The sequence below is a fragment of the Centroberyx gerrardi genome, chromosome 23 (assembly GCF_048128805.1).
Source record: "Centroberyx gerrardi isolate f3 chromosome 23, fCenGer3.hap1.cur.20231027, whole genome shotgun sequence".
NCBI classification, from domain to species: Eukaryota; Metazoa; Chordata; class Actinopteri; order Beryciformes; family Berycidae; genus Centroberyx; species Centroberyx gerrardi.
This window is the reverse complement of record NC_136019.1, coordinates 12,613,291-12,639,044: the sequence shown is the minus strand read 5'-3', so window position 1 is coordinate 12,639,044 and position 25,754 is coordinate 12,613,291. Positions and strand designations below refer to the sequence as shown.

Genomic DNA, 25,754 nt, shown 5'->3' with positions numbered 1-25,754 from the left:
ACTAACCTCCCGCTCTCCACCCCTGCCCTCCCTCTATGACAAAGCAAGAGGTCAAAGGTTCAAAGTTGAGCTGGGCTACTTGAGGTGTCACTCAACACATCACACACTGGATGCAAACTAGTGATTTCTTACACACTATGCGTTCTCACTGGCAACAATTCTTTGGTTTCCACATCTAGAAGTGTTTTGTAGTACTGACCCTTTAACCTCACATGTAACTACAAATACATTTAGAAAAGGTTTCAACTATTTGAACTACTTGAAATGGCCTTGATTGAACTTGACTGAACAAACAGCCTGAAAAGTGGAAATGTTGCTTTCATGTCAAGCTAAAACTCCTCAGTCACCTCTCAGTTATTTGGAACGTGCTCAGCCCCTTTTTTATCTAGGTCATATGTGATGCTGATTATACTGCAGCACACCTCTAGGATTTGGTCTCCCGCCCATAGCCTGCCGTCTTTGGAGGCTGCTCCTTCTTCATAAACTTCATGGATAATGATGGCCCCCTGGAGAGAGAGAGAGACGGACGGTGAGTAATGGACAGGGGGGGACAAGGGAAACGGGAATTGCGTCTGAGACAAAGTGAGAAAAGGTATAGCCTCGCAAGGGAGAGGAATGGAGATGGAAGGTAAAAAGGGACAATGACAGGTTATGATGGAAGAGACGACTGAGGTCGCTGGAGAGGGACGCGGGATAAGATGGTGAATAGTGGAGAAGAATGGCATTGGAAAAAGAAGATGAAGTAATGGCACAAGTAGTCTGCTGGGAGAAGGAATCACACCGGGTGCAGAGACAGATCTAGACAGATAAAAAAAACAGATAAAAATGTGTGTGTGTGTGTGTGTACGCGTGGACTAGTGTGCGCGCATACTTGCCCACTTCAAATGTGTTTGTCTGTGAACGGACATCATTTTCGGTTGCTCTTCATGTGATTGGGTATTTGTTTGTGTGTGTGTTTGTGTTTCTGGCTTCCAGTGCGTATTTCTCTGCGTTCCAGTGTGAGTGTCATTTGGGGTTCAGAGGTTACATTCCAGGGCTGGATATTGTCTGCTGCGGCCGAGGCCAGACAAAGAGCTACTCCCCCAAGCCTGACTGAGCAGACAGAATAGATGGGCTGAGGAGAGGAGGAGAGGGGGAGGAGAGAGGAGGAGGAGAAAGACTCTGACAACATCATTTCCTACATTCCTGAGCCTCTACAGCTATTTCAGACCCGAGTTATACCACCACCAGAGATTCCAAGTGGGTGGCATAGCCTTGTGGTTTATGTTATCATGTCAAATGTCCAAGTGTCAACTTTTCAGGCAAATGGCACCTTGAGCCCACATGCAGTCACCTGACTTATGAAATACAATCACATACACTACCAGTCAAAAGTTTGGACACACCTGATTGAATGTACTAAGTTTTTCATTCTCTTAAAGCCATTTTGATCTAAAGGCTTATGCTTAAATGCTTGAAATTTGTTTCTTAGACAAATATAAATAGTGAAGTTGATCCTATGTATGAATTTCTTTCCAAAGCCTTTGCCTTTCCATCAAGGCAAAGGGCGGCTACTTTAAAGAATCTAAAATATAAGACAGTTTTGATTTGTTTAACAGTTTTTTGGTCACTGCATAATTCTATTTGTGTTGTTTCATAGTTTTGATGTCTTTACTATTCTAAAATGTGGAAAATGAGAAAAATGTGGTGTGTCCAAACTTGACTGGTAGTGTAAATTATATAAATTATTGCAAATTGTAAAAAGTGCAAATATTTTATTTATGATAACCTTATTTAATTTGTGTTCTTGAATGGAGGTCATACGCCCCCCACCCTAACATTTTTGGTGACTACTAGTGACAGTAAGCCCCTTTAAGAGTGCTCACATCAGAGCAGCCCTTTGATACATTGATACAGCCCCATTAGCAGGTCGTATTCTTTGTTTCCTACCAGCAGGGTGTCACAGCCCCCCACAATGCTGAGGCCCAGGCCCGTCCGGCCCTTGGAGATGTCGATGGTGGTCTCACAGCCGGGGATGATGGGACAGGTCGCAGGGTCGGAGGCCAGGGTGGCAGGGGTGGACGAGCGACTCGGGCCTGGAAGAGAGGGAGCAAAGGGAGTGAGATGTAACTACTGTACACAGTCTATTCACTTCTGTTAGCAAGAGTAGGCCTATTGATCCTCTAATTATCTTCCGGAACAATAACAAGCCAGTACAGATCACAATACAATACATCAGTCATTTTAAATTAATGCTGATGTGTTACATCATTTTGCATGCTACCAGCTCTTGCAGCTAAGCGCATGATTTTAAGTTGACTCACTCCTGATTGGCTCTGCCTCCGGTTGGCCCTGGGTAGCCGTGGCAGTGCTAGGCATGCTGGGTAGGCCGGCGAGGCATCCATCAGAGCCTCTCCTGTCCTGGCTGGTTAACTGGGGGGAGGAGGAGACGGAGGTTTCATCTGTAGAGAAGGTTAGCTTCACTGGACCTTTGGCCTTCCTCAGTAGAGAATTGACCTAAAAGATGTTAGAATACCTAATCAGACCGAATCTTTGGGGAGTGGCTGTTGCTCAAATAGCAACAAATGTCCATTATGATGCACAGATTCTTTGATGATTTGAAATACTTTGAACTCCTAGCTTTTGAAGGTAACATAAGATGATGAGTATAATTTATTTCCAATGACAAACTCTACCTTTTCCACAGAGTAGCCCAGCACTGATTCACCATTCACAGATAAGAGTTTGTCCCCTGGTTTCATGCAGCCCTCCTGCATGGAGAGGATCATGACTTTGATTAACAAACTGAGGTGTAATGTACAAGGACCAGTAGTTCTTTTTTTTCTACGCAGTGTATACCACATACTTTGTTGGCGTGTCCTTTCAGTTCAGATATGCTGTGAATCTCAACTCCGCTCTCGGTGTCCCCCTCGACAAAGGTGATGCCGAGTCCACCATCCTCCTATTGGAGAAAAACATCATTGGACAAATATGATTTAAACAGGTTCCATGCTGTAAACTACAACTGATCATGGTAACTCGAGGAGCAAAAGCATGCAGACTGACCTCATTTTTGTTTTCATTCCAAACTGTCATAGCGTTAACATGCTAAATGATAGACCTACACCAGTTACCCACAAGTCAGCATTTCTGAAGACAATGAATCTCTGGAAAGGTAATTAGCCTCAGCTTTACCTAGCATCCTGCTAGGTCTGATCTTTTGCTCCAAGAGAGGAGGTCCTGTGCGTATGTGTGTATGTATCCTTGGGCTGACCAGATGCTACCTTTATACCATCATCCCCTGTTGCTTTATCAACCATATGGATAGTCCCAGACTGGGGCTACCATCCAGGTACTTTGGCTTTTGAAGCTAGGATGTGTTCCCTTTTTCTCCCTCTCTTTCTTTCTCTCTCTCACTTTATACGTTTCTCTTAAAGGCCCTTTGGAACTGCTGTAGCCAAGCTCCTTTCTCAGTCACTCACTTGCTTTGTATGCATCACTTTTCTAGTTGACAGTTTCTCTCTTTCGCAGCTTGACAGACTTGACTGCTTCTGTGTGCTCTCTCTCTCTTTCCTGAAATTGAAATAGTCCTGTGTGTGTGTGTGTTTTGGAGGGTGGGGGTGGGGGGGATGAATGTAGGTGTCAGTGTATCTCACCTTCAGCTGTATGATGTGATGCACATATTTCGATGTGTCGGCATCACCATTAGAAGCGCTCGATTCTAGCTGTGAGGAAATAGAGGGTAGTTGGTATGAAGCAACAAATCCATAAGTTTGGTGTGTGTGTGTGTGTGTGTCGGTGAGTGGGTACACAACCACTGTTTGTGGTTTTCTCTGGCTTTTGAAGTGGCTTGGGTGGTAACATCACCAGCAGGTTGAGTTACACACAGGAATGGGAAGTTGAGAACTCTAGGACCACACAAAGTGACTTTTAGGAGCCAACATGAAGTGACTGGAAACAATTCAGGAGCTCCATGCAGGGTAAAGACCAACTTATTTAAGGGGTAGAACCAAAATAATGGATATTGGATATTTCACTAGATATTTCTTTAGGTGGCCAAAATAATATTTAGTTTACCAAAAAAACATAGGGTTGGCAAACCCTTCCTCAGAAAGCTGCTGAAGAGTTTTCTGAGTTATTATCAACAATCAAGACTTGAGTTAGGGTGTAAATGATAAATTGTGCCAGATGTCACTTTGCTTTGTGCTCACACATGCTAAACATAGTGCTGAAAAATAGGGCTGTTGTGTGCGAGTTATTGCGAGTTTGATTTCTTGCTATTCAGTTGGACCTTTAACTCTTAATGTGTGAGTGTGCAGGAGTACACATGTACCTCAGACTGGGGCTCCTCTGTGTCTCCCTCATGCTCTCTTACCGGTCCCACAGCCATCTGGTTCAGCGCCTCTGTGTTCCTGTTCCAAAGAGTCATAACTCACATAAGCCATTGCTCCACTGCTTCATCATGACGCCTCAGCTCTGTCTGTGTGTGTGCATGCGTGCGTCTGGGGGATGGAGGGGGGTCGTAACTCACAGGAAATACTGTGCTGATCGGAGCGCCTCTTTCAGGGTGTCAGGAAAGGGGTACGAGTTAAGCAGAGGGTTAAGTGGTGTGATCCTGACAAAGATGGTTTAGAGATGGGTCAAGGCCTCAAGCTCATACATGTCTGACTCTCTGCTGATATGGTGAGAGTGTGAGATATGGTTGAGGGAAATCACTGTTTTCACAGTAAAATGGCCCATTTAGGGTTTAAAATCTTTTTTTCTTATTGGCAAATCATTTATATAAAGCTGGAGGAGGACTTAATAAATCACTGGGGTAAATGTGGTGGATTAGTGATTTTTAAGCTAATGACTACCTGCCTTTGTTGACATATAAGGGACAGCGGCTTTAGGTCTGTGCTGGATATGGGCTGTAATGCTTCCTTTATCTTCAAGTGCTTCTTTCTTTTGAAAGACAATAGCTCCCTCTACTGGACTTTGTACAACATTACAACAGACTTGAGCTTTCCCTCCTTAGGTCAGTTTTAATTTCAAGCACTCACAAATTCAATATTTTATGACAATAAAAGGTTAGGTTGCCATTTGACATTTTGCTCAAAGAAGCCATTAGAAGAAGGAACAGTATGTTAGAAGGTATTTTCTATACCTGACAAAGATGATTTTGACTTTGGATGGGGAGCTCTTGATGATGGAGGATGCGTTCTGGTGACTGTGGCCATAGAGGATCTGCCCATTGATCTGACAGGATACAAAAACAGCATTATTGCTCAACAGGACACAATTCATCACCAAGTGCAAACATGTGACACAAAACAGTAATACAAAAAGCAAACCTGAGAAAGCATTGATCTAATATGGTTAAACCTTTAATTATATGACCTTAGACGAACAAAGGAGCGGTTATTCATCCCATTTTTGGCCGTTATGTCTGAGAGTATCATGCTAACTTTACCTACAAAACCCACTTGAATTGAGAAGCACACAGTCAATAAATAGCTCACCTCTAGCAGTTCATCCCCCACGACCATGCGTCCATCCCTGCCGGCTGCCCCGTTGGGGTCTATTCCCACCACGAACACGCTCATGCGAGAGCGGTCCCTGTTCCCCGCCAGGCTGAGGCCCAGCCCCGTCTTGCCCTTCTCCAGCTCGATCATGTGTAGGACCCCCGGGAGGCTGCCATAGCGCTGGATTATCTTCTCTGGAAGAGGAGTTGAAATAATGGCAGACAGAAGATGAGTCTGTAGACTGACAGTAATACTGAATAGTGGCAGGCTTGTCTTGAGCCTGGGCTTCCATCTCAATTCATTTCATGTTGCTCCATTGAACACTGAATATAGGGCGGGTAGCTGGATTTGGTAAGATTATGCACAGGCATGAAAAGCAAATGGTAAGAGTAAAAACTTTGAAATGTCACACTGCTGAGTTTGTGTTCCCAAACAGTTCCTTCTCTCCCCGCCCTTCACTCGTACCATCTATCTCTTTTGTCTCAATCTCTCCATTGTTATCCCTCCCCTTCTCACTCCATCCCATTCTCTCTCTCTCCCGCTCCATTCTCCTCTCCATCTCTCTTGTCTCTGGTGTGTTAGATGGCCAGCGTTCAGAGCAACGGGCTCCTGTTGTTCTGGGCTCCATGCCACTGTCGAACCATCAGTCCTCTACTAATCTCCACAACTCACCTCCCCAGGCCCAACCTCATCAATCTTATCCCCGCAGGATGGACTCTCACACACACACACACACACACACACACTCGCTCGCTCGCCACAGTCCCAGGTGTTTGGAGGCTGGAAGTCTGTCCTTTATGCTGGCTGCCTGAGCAGAGGGGCATTGAATTTGACTCATTCTCCTTGAAGCGATGAGTTCACTCTACAGTTCACACTACAGCGTCTGCATGATGCTAAAAGCTTCAAAGGGAGATAGAGTCCTTCAGGTTTTGATGAGGTGCAACTACCTTGAGCATGCCTGCGTATCAGAGCAGTTTTATTGCTGGCTTTAGATGGACTTATGGGCAGGCAAGTCAAACAAGTGCCGTGGAGGACCTCTAGTGGCAATTAGGTAGTAATGCAGGCTGAAGCAAGGAAAAAAGGGAAATATACTGTATGTCTCCACTGATTGATTGCTTCTATTCAGTTGAACCTTCCTGGACTGTGTACTGTCAACACTGAACCCAAGTCTATTTAGGCATCACCTGCTACTGTATACCCACACCTTACAAAACAGCTTGGAACAGTTAAATCGAATTCTGGCACGTTGACTCCTTTAGTTCAATTTGTTTGGGCAGGTAAGAACAATGCCAAGGCAACAGAAATTGTGACCAATAAACAAGCTTGTGAGTCGATGTGACTTTTGTTTACAAGCCCTGGTTTGCTTGTAATGCGGCCGTATCAAACTAAATGAACCGAATACAAATATACAACAAAGACAAATTTTCCACTATGTTTTGGGCCAAAGAGAACAAATTGTAGGTGTGAGCGCATCCTTAAGAGAATTTGAACTCACTCCAGCTGTATCCAAACTCATCCTCCTCCTCGTCCTCCTCAGTCTCAGCAGGTCTGTCAGGGATCTCAGTCAGGGTGTCTGTATCTGTCTCTCCCACATGGGGCACCACAGGCAGCAGGATGGGGGTGCTGGTGGGGGACGCCTTCCCAGCTTCCCGCTTCGCCGGCTATTACGCCAAGGATGGAGTCGGAAAATTGTTTTTTTTAGTGAAAAGCAAAGAATAGAGAAAGGTTTTGTCTCTGGATGAAAGTCTGAATCAAGTTGTTGTGAGATAAGCTCATTGGGATAGGGAGGCATTTGAGCGCCGTTTATGTAATCAATACGAGCAATGTGCTCTATTTACACCAACAGCTTGACCAATTTTGTCTGAAGACGTTAGCTGTAAGTTGAAAAATTGATCAGCTATCAGTTATGAAATATGGTTTCATACAGATGCTGGAGCTTCACAGCTGAATAAACCTAAAGTCAATCAAACTATTTAAGGTACATTCTTACTTACAGTTAAAATGATGCTTACAGAGTCTCAAAAATAACATGATTCTTCAAATCAAATATTTGTCCATCAGACATTCATATAGATACTTACCTTAAAACCAAGAGTAGTATAATCAAAAGCACACTTTTGATTACTTTGATTATCTTTTTGATCTCACCTCACAAAAATGCATGTTTTGATTCAATGGCAAGAATTTATAAGCCACAGAATTGAGTATTGATTCTCATAAATTTTGAGAAGCGACAAAATTGTTCTGAAGACACAAAAACACAAAGAAACCCAGACGGATGGAAGAGGCGTTGTTAGGACATCATGTATGCACGTACGACATGTTAGAATATATTCGATATATGAACTATATCATCATATATCTCACAACATATCCACACAGGCATACACTGAAGTGGAAAGTGGAAAGCATGACAACACAGAGACCCACAAACCTTAAACGGAGTAGGAGTGAAAGGGTTAGTTGGGGAGAGGCGGAGGAAAAGTCTACTGTGACTGTCACCCTCCTACAGAGAAGAGACAAACGGCAACAACTTTATAAGACATCACATTTATGACACATGTGCTTTGAATCTATTGACGTCACTCAGACCTCTGGCAGCGCTGCAAAGGCTGTGATGCTTTTGTCAACGTAGCTCGGTGTTATGGTGAAAAGTGAAGTCGTCTACTTTATGGATGCACATTTGTTGGTGTGAATTTGATTTGAAATATACTTATATCTCAAAACCCTATTTTTAAATGCTTGCTATTGAGAGGTGAGCGGCACTTTGTTTTGTTTGTTTACCCATATGCAAACCCCCCATTATGTTTTGTGACTGATTGTTGATTACTTAGATGAAAGTCCTTTGCTTTTGTGATGAAGGGCTATATAAATAAACCTGACTTGACGTGACTTGACTTGACACCTTCCAAAAGTTGACTTTGACACTACAACAAATACAACGTACTGAGAGATGCTGTCAATGGAGGGTAATTGGAAATACCAACCTTGTCCTTGTTTTCCCTTGCTATAGCTGCAGCTCTCTCCTCATTGGAGTCCGTTGTCGATGACTGTTGTGTACAAGAGAGACACAAAGGTAAATCACTCCAGTCTAGATCAAACAATCACAAAAATGCATTTCAAATGATTTTCTGTCACATCTAGAGAACAAATTCATATTAATTTCTATGTAAATGGACAATGAATGATACTGCATCATATCGTAGCTTAATGCAAATACTGTAATCCTATAAATATTAATAATTCTACATTTAAACAAAGTTACAAGTCTTCTGAATAACTGAAACCAGTCCCATGCACCATATGCCTGAAATGGCATCCATTCAAAAATGTTAACTTGACTGTTAAAGAAAAAGTAGCTTTTCTTAAATAAAGCCAAACTTTTACTTTTTTCCTTCACAAGTAATGGTGGCTAACTCTTAAGCTTGGCAAGACCAGACTATGGATTGCCCTTGGTCGGGCACACACGCACTCAAGCATGCCAAAACACTGATGTGTTGAGTGAAAGAGGCTGCCCGGCACCACATTTCAATCCAAGCTTGACCATTTGTCCCCTAAAAACAGGCTTTAAAAGTTATGCTGGAAACTCTGGCATTGTGAAAAAGATCTTGTAGTTTATAGATCTTCACATAATAGTATTTGTTTAGTCTGTTTTCCATCTTATTTAGTTGTCTCTTTAAATTGGCAGTGAGAGCCTTGAGACCGTGTTTCATGGATAATTGGGAAAAATAGGCCTTCAAGGCTGGGGACAGGAGCAGAAAAAAAGCACTTAAAAGCCTCTACTATGGATTATATGCTTTGCTTGGTACAACAGAGAGAGGCAGGCAAGCACAAAAGCAGAGATAGACATAATGGCAACATATGCTGGTAGACCAGGAAAAGTATTTGCAAAAAGTATGCAGTCAACATAGGTATACACACACACGCATGCAAGGACACACACATACACACAAGCAGAAATGGGACAAATAGTATAAGGAAATATTTGTCATGCCTGGGAGCACGGGTTTGCCATATAGGACAATACAATGAGTATATTGAGTTATATTTGAAACTTTAGTATAATTGTTTGTGATTGATGGCTAGTCAGACACTGAATGAATTGCCCTGATGTGGTAAACCTGAATGCAGATTAAAAAATAATTATTTGTCAACTGTTTGACCCAGGTCTGCAAACAAACACATGCAGATTCTCTTTCATTCTCTTCTTCGCTCACTTACGGCAGTTCATTGTTAACACAACTGGCAGAAGTCAAAGCAACACAGGTCAGGTAAAAGACACACCCACACACAGACATGGACACGGACACAGACACAGACAGGCAGACACAGACATGGGGAAGCTTTCTAACCTGGGGGAGGGCAGGTACTAAGTAGGTTTGATTAGTGCAGCAAAGGCTTGACCCGGGGCGGCTATTTAGCTGCAGAAAAGGCAGGGGCGGCTTCTAAAAGCAACACACAGGACCAACAGCTGACAACTTGAAGGATATTTAACATGACGGCTGAGCACTTCTGACAAAATTGAATCGGAGCCCATCCGGGGAAAAAAAGGGAGTGAATGGAGGACAGAAACACCTCGGGTTTTATTCAAATGAGCAGCCATTAAAGCAAGCAGTTTCCTTGCGGAGAGCTGTTTTCTCTACACCAAAAAAAAAAAAAAAAAAAAAAAAAATTCAAAGCAGAGCCTCTTTCTCTGAAATAGTTTAACAAAATGTTTCAAAGATTCCTTCAGGCTACCTTGAGATTATTCACTGCTTACAAGGGAAGGATTTGAAACTCTTAAAGGGAAACAGCACGGATGTGTTATTATACTTGCTAGGTGGCCCCCAGTGGCTATATTTAAAAAAGGCATTACTGACCTGCCTATAGCACTTAAAGGTATTATCCAATCACAATAATATTTTCCAGCTTATTCAGTCTGTTGTTATGAATTCGGGTTGAAAGAAGAAGAGTGAGCAAAATATAGATGACGGCTATTCAATGGCAGTGAATTTATAGCAAATTGAAAAGCTGTCCTGTCTCTTCTGCCTCAAGCACAGAATTTTTTGGCTGCTCCTCTTCTGTGAGTAAACGTCGTCTGTAGCATATTTTGACAAGCCCACTGGCCACTGAGGTGTGAATGGTTTGCTAATTTGCTTTCCTATTGTTCAGCAAATGACGGAGATATTTATAAGAGAAAGAGATGGGAGATGAAACTTTAATAATCCCTGTGGTTAAACTGCATAAAAGATATTTTAGTCTGGGTGAGTGTTGTAAGTCAACACTGCACACCTTCAACCTGGAGGTTTTCTAAACCAGCTGCTAATGCCAGTGGCAATGATCAAAAACATTATTTTGAGTTATTTTACCGTCACTCTTAGATTACTACAGAAAACAGAATAGGATGACTGGATATTACAGGTAGCCTTCTGAACAAGACGCGCAGTTCTCTTTTTGTATTCCCGGATGGTTCTCCAATTCTAGATTGTCTTTGTTTACCTCTATACACATAACGTGTATATCACAGTCTCAGAATCTGTCTAAAAGAAGAAAGACTCAGCTAATATTGTGAGAGAAAGAGAGACACGGCAGGACAGGGAGCACCCGAGAAATACAACAGAGACTGAGTGTGATAGATAGCTGATGGAATAAGAGTAAGAGAGACAGAAAAAGAAAGACTGATTACCTGCCGTGTGCGATGTGGCATGCGTGTTAAAGCGGTGCAGTGTTTCTCTACAGGCGATGAAGCTGGACTATATACTGACTCAGGCTGAGAAAGCAGTGTATAGGAAGAGAGATGGAGGCTTGAGGCAACTCATAATGTAATAACTGCATAATGTAATAAAAATGCAATGCCAACTAAGTTATTCCATTGTATGTTGGTTATTACATTAGAAAGTGAGCTGCAGTTTTATTCCATAATGTAATAACTTCAACATGTAATATAATAAGACACCAGAATCATTAATAAGTACCTGGGAACTTTATTTTGAGTACCACATTTGATGAGAAACATTTGATCAGATGATACCTTGACCTACCTAACTGAAAAACCATCAGACTTTGCTGATTTAATTGGGTGTGCAGAAGTGCTGCTATCTTAAGTTTAAGTCGGTTAGAATTAAGATACCGTAAGTCCTCACCAGGATGTTAGATCTGCGTTAGAAGCAGATCTGATGTAATTTCAATTAAACGTTTCAACTGGTCAAAATATAGTCTGTTTTTTCCCTTTCAAAGTTGCCACGGCTGAGAATCATGTTGTGTTAAGCAATCAGTCAGCTGAGGTGAATTCCTGCCCCACCTTATGTCTCTGTCGCTGCAGTAAAAGAGATTCAACTGTGGACAAGTTTCTCTAGTGATTGGTAATGATGTGGTCTAAATCATTTTTCAAGCAAGGCAGCTAGAGGCATAGACATTTGTTTTGTGTTTTCTTAAAATGGGCTATGCTTTCCCGGGTAGTACATTTTTTGTATCAACTCTTGCTTGGCTTTATTTTTCAAATTTTATTCATTGGTTCTCAGAGGGAATATTAGTTTGTCTGTGTATTACTGAAATATGGGTTGAAAAGCTGAAAAGCTGAAAAGACTGATGTATTAGTTTGTATACTTGCAGCGAACAGTTTTTAAGATACTCCTAGATGTCTGTATTTGTGGTGTTACACTGCAGGGTGAAAATGAACACTTTCTGGAATTAACTCCAATGGCAGTGGGTTTATCAATTAATTCCTAAAAACTGAATTAATTTAATCATTTCACTTGAATATGCTAAGATGTAATTTTTAACTTTTGAACTAAACATGATAAAAACATGGGTTTGGATCATTGTTTCTCAAATTAAATCCTCTATAATTTAAGATGTTTTATTAATTAAAATAAGGGATATGTAGGTAAACATAATACATATTGACTTCTTTGTCTGCTAGACTTCTAAGTGGGCTTAATCCTTTGTTGAGGACGTAACGCTAGGTACGCCTTGCTATTTGTATACTGATTGCTGTAATTGGTGATTTGATTTTTCATTGTTATATTTTCATTTGCCAAGACTCTCGCAGCTGGCAAGCATGCAACTAGCTAGTTTTCACTTTTTAAATCACATTATGTGCGGTTATTGCAATATGTGCAGTTCTTACAGTATGAGTGGCTACAAGGCTTTAATCAGTTACCAGAATGTTGAGAAAAGCATGTGGGAATATCTCATAGATGACAATTCATGGAAAATGATTGACTATGAGAGATCTGACACTGGAGCCAAGCCAGTGGCAGCCCCAGCAGGAAACTACTTGGTCATGCTTTGAAGCCTGAGGGCACTTTCAAACAACAAGAGATGCTGCCAATAGAGTGATTTTCAATGAGAGTCACACTTGGATAAAGGTTAAATCTTTTTAATATTTTTAATATGCCACACAAGAGAGTTATTGTCATTCTTATAAAGAATTCCAAAATTCCTCTCTTTCTTTTCAAAAGCAGAACAGCTTTGTGTTGCATATTGTCATTTTGAGTTTTGAAAGTGCCCTAAGGGGCATGTGCAGGCACACTAAAGCACCTTTAGTGAAAACAACTGACCTAGGAGTGAGGAAATTCACTAATACTACTACTAGATTATGAGGCAGTTATTAGCAGGCGGCTTTGTCGCCATTATGCAGTCTTACCCTGGGCCTGTGGATAATACTCTGGACCAAGAAGGAGACGGGGTTTCCTGCCCTGCGTATGGCCTCAACTGCCTCTTCATGACTGGCGTCTCTCAAGTCCACTCCATCCACCTGACAAAGGAATAACAGAAGAAGAAGATCCGGTCAAAGGTTAGAGGAATCTCAATGAAGTAGCTTGAACAGTAAATCTCTATATGTGTTTAACCTTTGCCCTTTTTGGGGAATTTTTAGTTAGTTTTAAGGGAGTTTGTGCATTTTACTTTTAAGGGAAGCACTTGGATAACTTAAAACTGTTTTACAATATACACTTTGATTTTGAAGTTTGTTACTCACAGCTTAAATAAGCCTTAGGCCCTTAAACTCAATCCGAAAATGAGTTTTCTCAAAGGTTTTATTAAATTCAAAATGACCTCAAAACCAACCTCAGGTTTATGAGAACTCCCTGCAGGGCCTGTGACCTGAAATGTTCCTTTACCTCTACGATCCTGTCTCCAGTCTTCAGGGTGCCGTTGCGTCCAGCGGGACTGTCCTCCAGGATGTGCTTGATAAAGATGCCCCTCATCACCTCTCCGTTGCTCAGCCGGCTGCCCATCCCCCGGCCCCCGACAATACTGATGCCCAGGGACTTGCCTGCTTCTCTGAAGAGCTCCACTCTGAGAAGGGTGCCATTATCAGCATACTAGATTTTTACATTTTCCAGTTCAAAGCTGTGACTCCCTTACTAAGTTGATGCCATTTTATTGACAATGGGAGGTGTGTGTGTGTGTGTGTGTCTCAAATCAATGGGAGGTGTGTGTGTGTGTGTGTCTCAAATCTGTGTATTGGCCGGCTACATTGCCAGCAGGGTGTTGTGATGCGTCTAGTGCAGTTTGCTAAGTGAGCCATTGCATGTAGGGATGCCTGCAATCTCCCTCCTTTAGCTCCTGCCGCTGACCGCCCCAGCCGGGGTCCAGGAAGCAGTGCATAAGTCTTTCTGTGGTCAGTACATAGCCTCTCCCTCACCAAGACTCCTATCATGCCTCCTTGTGGCAACCCACGGTAACTGGGGTTTTGCGACCTCAGGCTGAACTGGTAGGGGATCTTGGAGCTGCAGTGGTCCCTAGAGGTGATCCACCAACCGCTGCCCCACTGCCACGTGGGTTAACCTGGGGAGGTAATGGTGGCTAGGGGAGTAAACCCTGAGACCAAATCTGCAGTTGGGGACAGGCAAAGGCGGGATCCAACAGACCGGATCATCGGCAGTCCCCTGAAGCTCCAGCCAGACGAAGGTCGTCATGAGTTTCTCATGCCACTGGAAGTCTGTCTGGCGGAGTGAAGATGGTGGGAGTGAGGACTGTGCACCCACACCCTCACCTAAAACCTTTCCTTGCGCAAGCCCCTTGCTCCACCCCCCCCCCCCCCCCCCACCCCCACCCCCCACCCCCCCACCCCCCGCTTTTGCTGAGGCAAGAGCTGCGACCAGCGTGCTCTCCGGGTCATGGAAGACACCTGATGGGTGCAGAAGGCACAAGAAATCCAAATCCTTGCGGACTGCAATAACACCCAGGGCTTCTATGATGCCATCAAAGACCACGACAAAGTCATGCCAAATACACAAACTGCAGTACGCGGATGACTGTGCTGTCTTGGCACAAAACCCACAGTCCATGCAGCATGCCCTTAATACAATCTCTGCCATATACCAGTCCTTCGGTCTCCAAATCAATATACAAAAAACTGAAGTCATTGCTCAAATCACAGAGCAACCTTCCTCACCCCCCAGCTTCCAAATCAATGGTGTCCCGCTGAAAGTGGTGGACCAGTTCACTTATCTTGGCTCCACACTTTCCCCGGTCTGCTCCCTTGACAGTGAAATAAACAACCGCATCAACAAAGCCTCCTCAGCCTTTGGGCGCCTCCGTACAAGGGTTTTTGAAAACAAAAATCTGAAGGTTAGCACCAAGGTGCTAACCTCCCCCATACAGAACTTCTCTCCATGACCAACACCATCTGCATGGAAGCAGCAATGGCTAAACGTCATCTCCGCTGGATAGGGCATGCTATCCACATGCCTGACCACCGTCATCCCTGCCAAGTCCTCTACAGCCAACTCAGTGCTGCAAAACGGGCAGCTGGCGGACAAAAGAGGCGTTACAAGGACTATAGCAAAGACCTCCTGAAGCACTGCAACATAAACCCCAACCACCTAGAACCTCTGGCTCTTGATAGGACGGACTGGCAGGTCACCTGTGCCAGAAGGACAGAACAACGACACGACAGCATCCAACAGAGGAGGACCGAGAGACGTGTCCAACGACACCAGCGGGCTGCTGCTATTACCCCAACATCTGGGCTCTCATGCCCCACCTGCGGTCGAGTGTGTGGCTCACGCATCAGCCTCCACAGCCACATGAGGTAGCACCAGCGCCAACGGCGCTGATACCCCTCCCACCCCTCCCCTGGAGCAAGTATCATCATCGGACACGATGGACAGCTAAGAAGAAGAAGTCTCAAATCTACTTTTCTCCTAAGCTTCTTTGAGTCTCAGTGATTCATGCTTGTGGCCTAGTTGTTTGCTTATGAGTTCTCTACAACAGATCTAAAATAATAGGACTGGAATAAAGAAAATTGTGGAACATTTTTTTATACAATGCTTAGACAGAGCCATGGATTTTAACACTAGAACTACCAAGGCAGTCATTTTGACCGTAGATTTTGCAATGTAATAACTTTGTTGAAATAAAACCCATATAACTATAGGACCCTGACTTTTCCTAAATGTGTGTATATTTTATTCTAACATTGTTATTTTATTAAAATTACAAAACACAAAAGAGTTCTGAGTATTTCTACCTTGAATGGCCATAACGGTCATATTGACCGTATGCATTATAGATGGTGTATCATTTCAGTATTTGCTACTTTTTCCCGCTCTTGAAGATCTGCGTCACTGTTGCAAAGCTAAAACCTAGCAGGTAGTGTGTGGGAGCTGCACATGGAAGGTGGAGATTACCTGTGTTGACTGTGAGTAATTGATCCACAAGTGTCAGTGAAATTGATGCGTGGCGTTTGCTCCCAAAACAACCTGATGCCTTGTTCAAGTGAGCCCACTTAGAGGAGAATACTTTCATTATGATTTTACAGCATGCTATTTTCATTATAATTTTACAGCATGATATTTTTGCTCACTAAAACAAATATTGCTTTCTAAATCAGTTCGTTTTCCCGCAGTTTAGCGAATTTTCATATTCTTTTCCTGTGACAGTTAGATTGACTGTTTTGGCCATTTTGGGGTATATGCGTTTCATACGTGTCCATAAAGGTTTTTACTATGCATTGAAATGCATATTGGTGATGTTTTTATAAGTTATTGTTCCAAGGATGAATTAATTTGTTTTTATTTTACAAAGAAAATAATAGAATATTGATCTAATTCGAATTTGTATCTGTAATTACAATAGCAGGTTCTGTGGTTGTCGATTAACTAATACATTTTCACATTCATTAGAATTTAAATTTTGTGTCCTGATGTTTATTATTACCTATCCTAACATTACAGATCCATTTATTCTTAGATTTTATACTGATTATTGAAATTATATGCAAATAATGTATGAACGGTCAGAATGACTGCTATGGCCATTCTAGTAGTTATAGAATTCCGGTAGTTCTAGTGTTAAAGTGGCATGAACATGTTCACAAAATCAGATTGTAAGTCAGATTGTGGAAGATACTGGAACTGTGTCAACGTATTTGCTGTACAAGTACTCACTTCCTCGGTTGGTTCCAGTTGCTATAAGAGGCACTCTCCTCTCCCTCTCCATCTTCCCGCTCGGGGAGGTTGGGAATATCTCTAATGAAAGTGAAAAAAGCCCCAGCCTTGGTTAAACTAGCACATTGAAAAGTCTGAATCATTACATTTTTTTAGATTGTCAAGGGGTCATTAAATCAAATGCTTTTATAAGAAAGCTTCCAATTAAAACTCATCCAAGGATTTGGATTTAGACACTTGCTGATATAAAATCTAAAAAACCTTGACATTAGTTGAGGTCATCTTGTCATCTTGGCAATTCAGAACTTATATTACTTATATTAAAAAGTTATATATTACTGTAAAAGTTATATTACATAACATGTTGTGACTCTAGTCTCCCTTGTCAGTGTCATCCCTTTTAGGTATTTTTAAGCAGTTTAAGGTATCTTCAGGTCAGAAAGCCACATTTCAGACTTTTCAACACCTTTTTTAATGCTACCTGGAATTCAATTTAAGACTTGGTTTAATTTAAAAACCAACATAAAGAAAGAAACAAATTTGGAAACACTGCCCTGAGCCCATTTCACCCTGAACACAACTAATGAAAGTTGTGAAAGTTGTGATTGTGACTGTGAAATGAATGGACATGAATTATGTTTAGTAAAGCACATAGTATGCATTTGTCCTACTAACCCTGTTCTGTATTAACATAAGAGTGGACATGCAGCACAAAGAAGCCAGTCATTGCATGGTGAAAAAAATATAATTAGATGTCTAATAAGTGGAACTAAGGCACTGTAATACTTTTTAAAATTCAACAATTTATATTAAGACTTTTTCAGACTTTTTAAGGACCTGTGGACACCCTGTTACAAATGGAAGTTACTGTGGTAGAGTCGGGGGACATACTTTAGGACTGGGGCTGGACCTGCAGCTGCTTCAGGGAAGACATCATCTTTAGCCTGCTCCAGGCTAGCCTTGTACTCCTCCAGATACTCTGCTGGCACATATGTTATACTGAACACACACACACAGACACAGACACACACACACACACACACACGCATACACAGAAGCACACGCATACACACACACAAATGAGTCTCAAAAAATCTTACCGTTGACAGCACTTAAACCATAAGATTTGTCATCATCACTGCTTCTTACCAAAATGTATCCCCCATTTCTACAAACTCATGACACAGAAGTCGGTTCACCTTGCAAGCAGATATGCCAGTATTCATTACCAAATGACACGATCACTTACTAAAACATTACAGCAGAAGAGAGTGCATTCATACGCAACCAGATATGACAGCGTCAAGACCCCCCTTTTTTAAACAAAGGAGTCCCTTTTATAGCTGTCTCATTTACATTCAGAAGCTCTCCTGTTTTTCTCCACCCCATCCAATTTAAATGTGCGCACAAGATTGCAAATGCATTCTGTCTATCAACGGCCCAAGGTGAGACGTCAATGAATTATATATAGGCTCTCAACGTCTAACTATTCAAAACAGATGTTTGTCTTGTTCATAAATGTCGGAGCAGATAAAGTTTTCTGCCACCAAATGTGTGATGAATATTTTCTTCCAAAACGCGTTATAACATTTTGAAGGGCATATCAATTATTAAATCATGAGTAGTTCACCAATACAAAATTAAGAAATGAACCAAAAGCTGGTTGACAAAATGTGACGCCTATTTGCAAGCAGTTCATGATCAAGTTGATTCGGAGGAGCACACCAGGACATTTGAGTGAAGCTGACAGATCTTAAACAGATGGCTTGATTTGGTTTTTAAACACGACGGCATGCAGACACAGAGGGAAATGAATCCCAGTCAAGTGATGAAACGGATGAATCAATTCATTTAGAACATCACAACATGCAGTGTGGGACAACATGCAGAGCTTAAATACCGGTGATTAATATAAAAACAAGTTAGTTAGTGAGCCAGTTAATGGTGGGATAGGTACAAAAAAAACCCATTTACATTCAATCAGGTAATCACTAAAGTAGGCTGTCAAGCCTCTTAGTCACAGACATTAAAGAAAATGAAAGACAAGCAGCAAAGAAAGTTAGACTGTAATGAGTGAGTGATGCAGTCAGTTGAGATTTATCCAGATATTATTTTGAACCTGTGTTAAAATGTGCATCTAACCCTAACCCCAAGACAAATTTAAGATATTGTTAATACTAAATCAAATCATATTGAAAATGTTAATTTAAAAAATCTGTTTAAAATGTTACTCATACAGCATCTTCATCAGCTGTGCTCCAATGTGAAATGAATAAAATTTAAAATTCTTTTTCTGGATAAAACCCTTTTTTATCAGACTGCAAGAAAGCCCGCCTGCGGATGGAGAAAATGACAGGTAGGAAACCACGACGGCAGCGTTTTGCCAGCGCACCACCAGCGTGGAGGTTAGCCATACTCACACATAAAAGGGGCACAGATCGTCCTCAGGTGCACAAGCAGATCTAGAATGTGAAGAGTTGGGCTTTTATGCACCGAAGCTAACAAACTGCCAAGTTTAGCTCAGGAAGCAGTTACTTGTAAAATACCACATCAAATTTCGCCTTTGAGGTAATTTCCCTCAAAGGGCGGAAGGCATGGTAGTTTCTTCAGTGATTTATTCCAAATGACTCCTGCTGAAATAACTCAGTGCAACCAAAGGATAGAAGTTGTTTGTATTGCTTTTAGAATTAATGGATAACTCATTTTGCTATTCCCCACGTAATTTATTTAGGTTTACAAAAGCTTGAATAACTTTGAAGTTAAGTTGCAACTTAAACAGTTTCCTGCACATCACCCAGCTTGTAGAGAAAGGATGGGGGGAGATCACTATGAGTTCACATGCATATAAAATATAAAATGTTAAATATTAAATGTTTTGCATTAACATGTATTGTTTGCAAGGCTTGTAGATTAGCTTCAGTTCAATTGGGGTGGACAACTGTACTAGCTTCTTAGAAGAGTAATACTACAGAAGTACAAAATATCACTCCATCATAAATTTTTCATGATAGCAAAGAACAACAATCACAAGGCATCTGTCGCTGAGTCATCTACCTCCTTTGCAGAGTATCACATGCGTATGTGTACAGGTAGTGCTTGTTTTCCTGCCTCCCTTGATGCTGCTAAACTCTTTGTACAAAAACAATCTCTTTGACTTGAAACAATCCGATGACGGCGGCTCACCCCAGGTCCGGTCCGATGAGAGAGTGCCTGCGGAGCATGGCACGAGCCTGGGCGTTGGACAGGTTGGCAGTGGGCTCCCCGTTGATGGCCAGGATGAGGTCGCCCACCCCCAGACGCCCGTCACGGCTGATGGACCCACCGTGGATTATGCTGCGGATCAGCATTCCCAAACCATCTTTCATGGCGCTCACCGTCATCCCTTCCAGATAGATCACAAGGAATTGTCACACATTAACCTGCATTTTTTTTTTTAAGTTTTAAGTAACCTTTTAGAGGATTCACCAGTGAGTTTATGCTAGGAAGAACCCATGATCTAATCCTGTTCAATATTTCTAAATTAAACGTCTCTCCAACTGTTATATTTTCAGAAAGCCAAGACTCTCATCTGTGATGCCATCTAGAGACACTTTCAGCAGCTGCTCCACTGAGAACAAATGGCACACTGGCACTGCAGAACTACACAGAGTTTCCTTGATCATTTACACCAAAGGGAGCCCGTTTTCATAGGAGAGGTTAGAATTCTGAAACTTTATCCATATCTGCAGCAAATCATCCTGGCAACTGTCACAGTGTCCACAATGTGGTCTCCAATTCATTCTCAATGGAGCAACTTGAGAGTGTGACATGATATATTTAGAGACTTGCTCATATACATACATCTAAAACATAAGAATAATATAAGAGTGTTTGGTTAAAGAGAAGATTTTGATTGTGAATTACTTAAATTTGGTAAAAAGATTTAGCAGGAATAATCGGCCAGTGAGTAGGAAACTTTGAAGGGTACTAAAAAGCTGAGATCACATATTTTCAGCAAGATTTCAAACACCAACTTAAAAGTGACAATTTTGTATTCTCTGACCCAGGAGAAGCCCCTTGGGCAAGTTTTGAAATGCAAATACCCCTGTAGGCTTTATAGCAGTGGAATGACCCTTTCAGAATGGAAAATAGCCAAGATCCTTTCAATCATTTTGCATCAAATCTGGCATTCATGAAACGTGACACAAAGGAAAGGCCAATGTTCCTTTCAGTGTTGCAAGCTCATTAACACTTCTGTGAAGGATGTGGAGAAAATAAATAAGAGAATAAATAAAAGAATGTGAACAAATGAACACAAACCGAGGCTGGAGTTGCCCTTGACAACCGTGATGGTCCTTTCAAAATTGCTCCCTGAGGTGACTACTTCCTTGCCATCGTCTTCTGCTGATTCTTTCACACCGGTCTCTCCATCCTTGAGGGTGATAATTCAATACAGTTATTCATGAAAGAAAATTAAAATATTTAGGCCACATTCCAAACAATGCATGGGTCTCTAGAGGCAGGTTAGGTGCAGAGGATTGGCTGGGGTGAGGAATTTGGTTCATCTGATGTTTAAAAAGAGTCTCACGTCTGACTGGCGAGAGTTTAGAGTTTAGAACTTCCTTGGATGGATTTATAAAAGTGAATTTAAAAGAAGATAAAGGATGATTATTTTGTAGCTGTTAAAATGCACCTTGAAAGATCTGTGAAGTTGAATACATACCAGTCTGTTTACTCAGCCATCAATCAAACTGAATACTAATTAAATCCTTCACTCCCAATTTATAGTTTTTAATTAGAGGCTTTTACCTTCATCAAGACCTTTATTTCCCCATCGTCTCCAAAAGAGATGGTGGGCTCCATCTGAAAGTGGAGCGACTCCAGTGGTTCCTCCTGAACATTAGATCGGGCCCCTATTTCAGCAAATGGGCTGTATGAGTTTGCGCAATCCACTGGTTCCACCTGGGTTGAGTGCTGCGCTAGGTACTGATCAGAACTGCTTAGTATTGTGTTAATTGCTCGGACATGACCTCTTAAACTAGGAGGGGTGAAAGGGGCTGACTTCTCCGGAGAAAAGGGTTCGGTGTCGTCCACAAGGCTGGACACTGCTGCAAAGCCGGCACGCTCATCCAACAAGTCCAGGCGAGTTGTCAGCTAGGATAAAAACAAACCGCAGCAACCGAATGAATGTTACACTCTGTTAGGTCGACAATTGCCCAACTGGGGGGATTTCATCTCGCACAGTCACCCTTCTGCACTCCTTGTAATGAGCCATAGAAAAGCCATCAACAGCCAATGGAGAACAGCAGTAATTACTGATGATCCTGAGTGCGCAATGCACAAAATATAGCTTTATTATAGGAGCACTTAGACTTCACGGGGACCAGACTGGCCAGCGATCAATCTCCGCAAGCACTTCTCTTCAGGGTCCAGAATAGAAGTATAAAACTTCGTTAAAAAGTATAGGTAATATCCAAAGGAACCTAAGACACAATAATGAGGGTCTGCAATAAGCAGAGCTGAGAAGCAGAGTAAAGCAATAAATGGGCTGTTTCATTCTATCAGGATAGTGCAATAAATTTGGGGTGTGCTGGGTTGGGACGTCTACAGGTAGGAGAGCTGCCTAATCTGAAGTGCACTCAGCTGTTCATAGAAAGGAGTGGTCGGGTGTGACAAAGACCTATATTAAATTTGTACAAAATGGGAAAGACATTGACAGGTGACATCAAAACATAACTGCAAAATACAGCAGATACAGTACATTCATAGCGTATAAAAATGTATAGTGCATCACTATATAGTAATTCAGTCTTGCAGCATGCAGAGACTAATGCAGAGGAGAGGTCAAAATAAATATTAGGTAATAGGTAAAAATAAAGGGCACTTCCACAAATATGTTAGGCAGCGTAAGAGGGCTTTCCCCCCTCTAAAGATGTTTTAAGTCTATTTTGAAAAACAATTGCTTATGATGTCTAACCATTATAAAAACAATTGTAAGCGTGTGCCTCAAAAAAATAATTCACATTATCCCTGTGGTCTTGGATAGTACAATCTATAATGCACATGAACGACTCTCTTCAAAAGGTAGAAACTAGAACTCCTAGTAGCCAAGGCTCTAATCTGTCATGTAACCATGAGAAAAAAGCTGCCGCTGCTCCGTTGGCGATGACTTCGAGGATGACTTTGTGGACTCAGTGTGCTTGTTTGAGCTTTTACACCCAAGTGAGCTTCAGTGTACTGTAAACAGGTATAAACCAGAAGAAAAAGCATCAATATTCCTCAAAAATCATCCTGGGTACTGTCACCATGTCTACAAAATTGGTCCATCATTTACTGCCACTGAGTTGGTGCATCATTTACTTCCATTTACTTGCCACTGAGTCTTGGCCCTTGGCGTATTGCTTTGGGAGAGATGTGTACATGTTCACAAATATAGGCTGAGCTGTTTGACGTCACACAAATGTGAACTGTCCTCTCAAGGGAAGGGATTCGGGATCCAACCCCCTTTTGGTCTAATGTGAAAATGAATAGGGGTGTAAAATGATTGCCTTTAACTATGTCCAGTGCTAATATTGACTATTTTCGCTTCCGGGGCTTTCTGTATTATGCATTTCTTTTTGTTGTGCATTCTGGTGGGTTTTGAAGCTGCGATGAGAACAATAAAAAATAGCTAGCCATACTTAGCTTGGTATTCCAGCATTTCGTAGCTTTGTGACGCGAGGATAAGGCAACATCCACGCCATGGTTGTTAGCAAAATATATTTTAAAGATTCAGTGATGCGTTAAAATAAGGAATAACTTAGTCATATGTCATTTCTACTTACATTATTTCACCCATTTTAACAACAGAACAATTGTCAAATGGGATCCAAAAAAAAAAAAAAAAAAAATGGATCAAGATATCATCAGAAAGCCATGAAATTACGACAACACTGGAGAAGAATATTTTGTTTTGCAGATTTCCCTTTTAAGAGGGAAGCCTCCAGTATTCCATATAAGCCACCATAAAATGCCCCAGGTTTATGACCTGGCCTGCATTTGTCCCTCTATGCTACCTCCATGAAGTATAAAACTTTAGGGTGGCCCTTATATTTAAAAAAATGATGCAAGGTGTGACTTTTGGGCAAAATTAAAGCATAGAAATACCCTTAGTGGAACCGTTTGATTGCCCTTTGCCCTTCTTTATTCATGCTCCTTATAATTTAATATCCTCTTGGAAAGTTGTGCTCAATCTGAAGCATTTTCCTGCACGCAGAGCAACAAGGGCTGTAGCAACTTCACCTGTCATGTACCAACAAAGTCAGTATTGTTGTTACTGCCTTAAAATAGCATTCCCCATGACATTTTGGCTCTCTACAGAAAGTAAGCAAAGATTAATGATTACATGCTGGATATTTCATTGTGACAAAGGGCAGGAGCTGTTGCAGTGACATTTAATGAAATGAGGGAATAATTTCCAACAGTGCTTTTGGTTTCAATTGTGCATGTATCTACTGTGGTACATAAAACGATTGCCTACCTTAGGCGTGGATGAGTGCAGGTAATCCAGGTCTGCGCTGCAGGTGCTACCATGAAGAGCGATCATGGATGCCTGGAATGTATCGTCCTCTAGCCCAGAGTAACTATGCTCCAGCACCTTTTCATCAGACAGGTCTGCTTCGTTGGTGTCAATCTGTAACAAGGGATACAAGTATAACCAAGTAGAATACTAAACTGTCCTTATTACTGGGCATTGAGGTGCACTATCCAATCACGGATAGCTGTAATCATGCGCTGCTATGACACCAATGTCACTAATGTTGAATTTAGAACAAGAGAGGATTGGTCAAGAAAAGAAACCAGATTCCATTTGTTGTCTATGGGGAGTAGCGAAGAGAGCAGTGAAAAGAAGGGGCAACTGAGAATGACTTGCTATTTGCAATCCTACACAAAATGTTGACTGGCAGTCAACTTCCATTAGAGATATAAGAGCTAACACCATTTAGAAGTCATTACTTTATGTTGGTGATGGAATAAAAATCAGGAAATGCAGGGGTTTGAACCAAATTTCTATTTTTATTTAACACCTAAAGTACTCTCTAGTCGTAAATAATTGCATTCGTTTATGAATGAATTCCTAAATGAAGTGTATTTTCAGATTGCTCACCTGCTCACCTGTATCTGAAACGCTCCCTTGTTGCCAGTTTTACACAAAGAAAAGGGAACAGTGGCATCTCTCTTGGTATTAATTCAGTATAAATGTCCCTGACACTGAATTTCCACCAAGAATAGATTCATCAAAGAGAGACCATTTTCAATTCATTGCCTATAGGGAGGGGGGCAGAGTGGTGGATAGTGGCAAGGATGGTGAAAACAACTTGCTGTCATCTACAATTCTCTGCTGGAACTTTTGGGAGGGTAAACAAAAATGAGAAATAATTACTCAAAGAATAAACCATGATGATGCTGTGGGCCCAACCAATAAATGCATTAATGAATTGATACTTGTCAGATTACTGTCCAATCTGAATTTGAAATGCCCCCTTGCTACCCGATATTAGGTGACCAGTCCTCTCTTGGTGAAAATAAGGCAAAAAGAAGTAATGATTAACATATTTTTTTCTGATTTTTTTTCCCAATATGTTCCGACACCCAGATTGATTTGTCTGTTTTCCCCGAAAGCTAACTGACCAATGCAGGCTCTGCTCGGTAAAGGATGGCCTCAGTCAGTCCCTCCTCCTCTCTTTCTCCAACCAACATACTGGTGAAGAGAAGTGAATGGATGGCTGCTGATGATGAAGGATTTTCCTGCTCATCATATGGGTGTGGAGAGAGGGAATATCCACATATTCCCTAGGAAAGTGGAGAAATTCCTTCAGTGCCTCCAGGTAGGACTTAACATCATTTTTTTAAAAATTTGATTTGATTTTTGATT

The 25,754-nt window shown here is 41.7% G+C and overlaps 1 protein-coding gene across 1 annotated transcript in view; it reads right to left on the bottom strand.

Moving 5' to 3' along the window:
- mpdz (multiple PDZ domain crumbs cell polarity complex component) overlaps nt 1-25,754 on the bottom strand; it is a 50,796-nt gene that overhangs the window by 7,959 nt on the left and 17,083 nt on the right. The window contains exons 17-39 of the mRNA XM_071902882.2: nt 25,511-25,672; nt 24,360-24,512; nt 21,650-21,994; nt 21,161-21,272; nt 20,045-20,243; nt 19,282-19,323; nt 17,753-17,860; nt 16,862-16,942; nt 13,586-13,763; nt 13,111-13,221; nt 11,149-11,232; nt 8,471-8,533; nt 7,918-7,989; nt 6,979-7,144; nt 5,481-5,677; nt 5,126-5,217; nt 4,313-4,391; nt 3,636-3,704; nt 2,846-2,941; nt 2,676-2,750; nt 2,304-2,496; nt 1,930-2,075; nt 423-506 (exon numbers count right to left, since the gene is read on the bottom strand). Coding sequence (XP_071758983.2) covers nt 423-506; nt 1,930-2,075; nt 2,304-2,496; nt 2,676-2,750; nt 2,846-2,941; nt 3,636-3,704; nt 4,313-4,391; nt 5,126-5,217; nt 5,481-5,677; nt 6,979-7,144; nt 7,918-7,989; nt 8,471-8,533; nt 11,149-11,232; nt 13,111-13,221; nt 13,586-13,763; nt 16,862-16,942; nt 17,753-17,860; nt 19,282-19,323; nt 20,045-20,243; nt 21,161-21,272; nt 21,650-21,994; nt 24,360-24,512; nt 25,511-25,672 — 2,907 coding nt within the window. The remainder of the gene's footprint in view (nt 1-422; nt 507-1,929; nt 2,076-2,303; nt 2,497-2,675; nt 2,751-2,845; nt 2,942-3,635; nt 3,705-4,312; nt 4,392-5,125; nt 5,218-5,480; nt 5,678-6,978; nt 7,145-7,917; nt 7,990-8,470; nt 8,534-11,148; nt 11,233-13,110; nt 13,222-13,585; nt 13,764-16,861; nt 16,943-17,752; nt 17,861-19,281; nt 19,324-20,044; nt 20,244-21,160; nt 21,273-21,649; nt 21,995-24,359; nt 24,513-25,510; nt 25,673-25,754) is intronic.